Below are 4,744 nucleotides of genomic sequence, written 5' to 3' on the forward strand. Positions count from 1 at the left end.
TTTCTTTCCGATGTACAGCTCCCCAAATCTTGAAAGTTTGGGAACCCCTGATTTAGTTTACAGAAATGATAGGTGCAGAATTATTGCTCTTGTCTTTAGAACCTGTGTTTCAGTTCACGTGATTTACATTACTTTAATAAATGTTATATATGTCCAAAATTTGCTGGATACAATGAATAAAAGAGTATTTCTTGTGAAGTGTTATTTATTCATGAGTAAATTTATTTAATGAATTACACGACGATTACCGAAACTTTTTTTTTAATATTTTTATTTGGAATAACCAAAATGTCTTTGTAAGTTTTATTTATTTTTCATATTCTTTACAGAAGTCTACAGATATGCAAAGCTACATTGTTTCCAATGGAGAATAAACGTTACGAAAACGGGGAGTTGTTTTATCTTGTATTTCAAAGGTTCATCAGCTTTCGTGCACGATTCATAACCGCCTGACAATACATTGTTGTGCGGAAGTGTTTAACCGTAATGTTTTTTATGGCCATAACCACCACCGCCGCCGCCGAATTTTCCACCTCCATATCCTCCGCCACCTCCAAAGCCGCCCTTACCATATCTTCCACGTCCTCCTCCATAACTTCCATACCCTCCACCTGTGAATCCTCCATATCCTCCAAAAGATCCTCCACCTCCCCGATAGCCCCCACCTCCTAGGTAACCACCACCTCCTCGATGGCCCCCACCACCTCGATAACCTCCGCCTCCTCGATAGCCCCCACCACCTCGGTAACCTCCGCCTCCTCGATAGCCCCCACCACCTCTGTAACCTCCACCTCCACTATAGCCTCTGCCTCCACCGTACCCAGTCTCTGCCACTTGCAGGGTATCATCTTTTCCAAGGCACAGTGTGGTAAAAACAATCAAGCAAATGGAAGCAAACACCTGTGGGATAAAGATTGTCCAAACAGTTTTATAAATTTAGAAAATAACTTCGAAATTGGCGTGAGTGAAGCGTCAAGTTTAGTAACATTTCATACACATAAGTTCACCTCAAACACAGCAAGCTAAGTGTAGAATCAGCGAATACTTATTTTGGCAGACTGTATGACGTTTTGAACAATGATAAAACTGATTTTATGGCTCATATGTTACTCAATCTACTAATAAAATTATTCCCCCAGATAACTGTTTTTAATGCTAATTATATCTTTAATATTTCAAGCTAAAATACCAGATGCAAGAGAAAATATAAATATGTTAACTGAATATTTTAACTAGTACATTATCTCAGACTAATATGTGTTTTTTTTCATTTTTTGTTTAATGAATTAGGCTACAGATTCCAAAAGTTAGGGTCGTAACCAATACAGAATAATATTAAAGTGCTAAGTATCAATACAGTCATGGTTTGTGGGGCGTCAATCAGGACGTGGGATGTTCCGGAAAATCCTCGTAATGAGAAAGTCTGATAACCCTTGACTTAGAAATCATCTACCAGGTTTTTTAAAACAATCATTTGTTCCAGATGAGATCATTATTTCATAACTCATACCTAGATGTATCCAGTCAATGATGGTTTGAAATCTTGGTCGTATCCATACATTATTTAAAGAGTAGCTTTTCTCCGCATAGATTTATACCTAAGTCAGTGTTAAACGAAAACGTTTAGTCATCTGCGTCTCACAAAACATTCGTTCTTACAAAAGGGGACAACATACGTGCCTCAAGCACAAATAACTAATTCTAAATAAAATAAACCTCTACTCACCCAGACTTTCATTTTATATTCTATAAACGTATCAGTACCAAGAGCGCTGAACCATTTGCGACCGGCTGGACTGTTTAAGCCTTTATATAGCCCCAGAAACGGAAATTTATCGACGAAGGTCATCCAGTGTTTCTCTCACCCAACCGCACAGAAGGTCCTGCTTTAACACGCTATATTTTAGCACACGGGCATATTAACACATAAATATTAACCATCGTCAGGATGAAAGGGATAATGAATTATCCGGTATACAAAAGCGCAGGTAACAATTTTCTATTTAGGTCAGTCATTATGAAAATGAATTACCTCATTGAAAGATATCTGATTACCAGATAATTCGTTAACGTACTTTGTTTATGAATCACGAAGTTTATGAAAACTGTGATCTTTAAAAAAAAAGTAATAAGGATTACGTTATTAGAAGTATTTTAAATTTGTGTCCTAAAAACAGAATAACGAAGTATTGTACTTTCCTAGTGTACTAAATATACACAAGGTCGTACTGATATGTTTTAACTACACGAGCCAATCTACCAAATTTAATACCACTGAATTACACTGCGTAACAACATTTTTATTTTATCTTGTTCCAGGACAAAAAGTGTTATTTCCCAATTGTTTATGCCTAAAGTAAATGGAAAACACCTATTTTTCTCTTCAAACTTTGCTTTTGTGACCTGGAAGCGTATAACGAAAACATAATGAGAGACTATATTTGGGGACTGATACGTGAAAGTGATTTACATTACAGTCGCAAATCTCGAGAAACTACTCACTTCTAAACATTTTTGTATAATTTAGTATAAATACGTGTAAATCTTGATTCATATGTTGTTTTATTCAGACCTTATGCAAATGAAAATGTGCAAATTTGCCCATTTTTACATAGAATATAGGTTAATTTCTAAATTTCATTATCCGGGTCTCAAAAGCAAAGTTTGATGGGAATAATGGCCATTTTCTGTACTTTTACAACATAAGAAATTAAGAAATAGCACATACTATCCAGGAACAAATTTTTTGTTACACAGTGTTATAAGCTCAGATTCTTGAAAGGGGGAGGGGCCCGGCATTGCCAAACGTATTAAGGCGTTCGACTCGTCATCTGAGGGTCGCGGGTTCGAATCCCGGTCTCACCAAACATGCTCGCCCTTTCAGCCGTGGGGGCGTTATAATGTTACGGTCAGTTCGTTGGTAAAAGAGTAGCCCAAGAGTTGGCGGTGGGTGGTGATGACTAGCTGCCTTCCCTCTAGTCTTACACTGCTAAATTAGGGACGGCTAGCGCAGATAGCCTTCGTGTAGCTTTGCGCGAAATTCAAACCAAACCATAAAATTTTGTTAATTTGTCATATCTTTTATTATATGACAAAAACAACAACAAAATATGCCCTCCAGTGGCTCAGCGGTATGCCTGCGGACGTCCAACCCTAAACACCGTGTTTTTGTTGTTGTTGTTTTAAATTAAGCACACAGCTACACAATGGGGTATCTGTATTCTGCCCACCACGGGTATCAAAACCCGGTTTTTAGCGTTGGAAGTCGGCAGACATACCGTTGAGCCACTGGTGGGCTGAAAAAAAAAATGTAAAAATTACACGTTTTTAGAATTCTCTCAATGAGATCTGTTCAAATATTACCTCAAATCTTAATTTTAACACTGGCTTTCGTACATACCGAAGTTTTCATGATTTTAGTTAAATTTTATCATGAAACGTGTGATGCAACTACAATAGTTCCTTAAACCTTCTTATTCTAATTAGCCTAAAAATGGTCAAACAAGTTTCTATGCTATAATAGAACGTAAAAATGAAACTCAAATTAACACAAACCAGTTTCGCAAGTTAATATTTAGTCGGTATTCCTTTTAATTTCAGTACTGCTTGACATCGATGTGACATGTTTTCAACGTGTTTGTGCAGATATGTTTGAGTGATTGATTACTGTCATTCTATGAGTACTTTAAAAAGTTCATCTTTCATGATTGGCTTGCGATCTTTTGTTAATCGGTTTAACTAAATCTATAAATTTTCAATCGAGTTGACATCAGGTGATTGACCTGGCCATTCTATAACATCAATTATTCTCTCATTTCTAGGATATCTTTTAACGACTCGATAATTTTTAGGGTTATAGGTCTAACTCGCCAGAGGACTAAAAAAGTAATTATCAAAATGAATATTACGTTTGTTTGTTTGTTTGTTTGTAATTAGACAAAGCTACAGAATGGGCTATCTGTGTTCCGAGTTCGCAGACATGCCGCGATGCCACTGGGTGACATGAATATTTTGCACGCGCTCATTTTATGGTTTGTCCCTCAAATTAAGAACTAAATAATAATTTGTTAGAAATGTCCAATCTTTGAGATCCAATGCCAAGGAAATAGTTCACTAAAAATTAATGTTGGAATTATGTGCAAAGTAACAAATATAACCTCAAGTTATGTTCCACGAAATACGTAGACATGAACAATGTTAATAAATATATTGTTTTCTTTTAGTTCCAGACTGAACAAATAAGGAAAATAATGTTCTAGCACTAGCTTGACACTCCTGTCCAGTTCTTTTAACTTCCAACGCATATGGTTATTGTTTCTCTTCCAGATCTTTTAACTTCTAACGTATGTGGTTATTGTCCCCTCTCCAGGTCTCTTGATTTGCTTCCAACGCATGTGGTTATTGTCACTTCTCCAGTTCCCTTAATTTGCTTACAACGCATGTGAATATTGTCCTTACAAAGCAGTCGTTTAACTTTTGAATTTAAGTTTTTGTTATACTTCACGTATTAACTCACTTAAACACATGGCCATGTTGGGCCTCTCTACTCAAGGAGCTCGTAAAATTTAATTCTGTAATTCGTGGAATATTATTTCTTCCACTGGTAAAATCTTTTTACAGATATTTCAGAAATAAAACAACGATACAAGTAGGAAATCCTTTTATTTCCATTCGTGTTTTTACTTCCCCTCCAAGTAGCCTATTCGAAGACTTACAACGCTAAAAACTGAATTTTGATACCCGT

The 4,744-nt window shown here is 36.3% G+C and overlaps 1 protein-coding gene across 1 annotated transcript; it reads right to left on the minus strand.

Annotated features, from left to right (window-relative positions):
- Positions 1 to 289: 289 nt before the first annotated feature.
- LOC143234387 (uncharacterized) lies at positions 290 to 1,882 on the minus strand. Its single transcript, XM_076471710.1, has 2 exons — positions 1,727 to 1,882; positions 290 to 900 (listed from the first exon to the last, which is right to left on the minus strand). Exons 1-2 carry the CDS (start codon positions 1,847 to 1,849, stop codon positions 478 to 480), a joined length of 546 nt encoding a protein of 181 aa, XP_076327825.1. The 5' UTR covers positions 1,850 to 1,882; the 3' UTR covers positions 290 to 477.
- Between the last annotated feature and the right edge of the window lie 2,862 nt (positions 1,883 to 4,744).

Source organism: Tachypleus tridentatus, chromosome 12, assembly GCF_004210375.1.
Source record: "Tachypleus tridentatus isolate NWPU-2018 chromosome 12, ASM421037v1, whole genome shotgun sequence".
Taxonomy (NCBI): domain Eukaryota; kingdom Metazoa; phylum Arthropoda; class Merostomata; order Xiphosura; family Limulidae; genus Tachypleus; species Tachypleus tridentatus.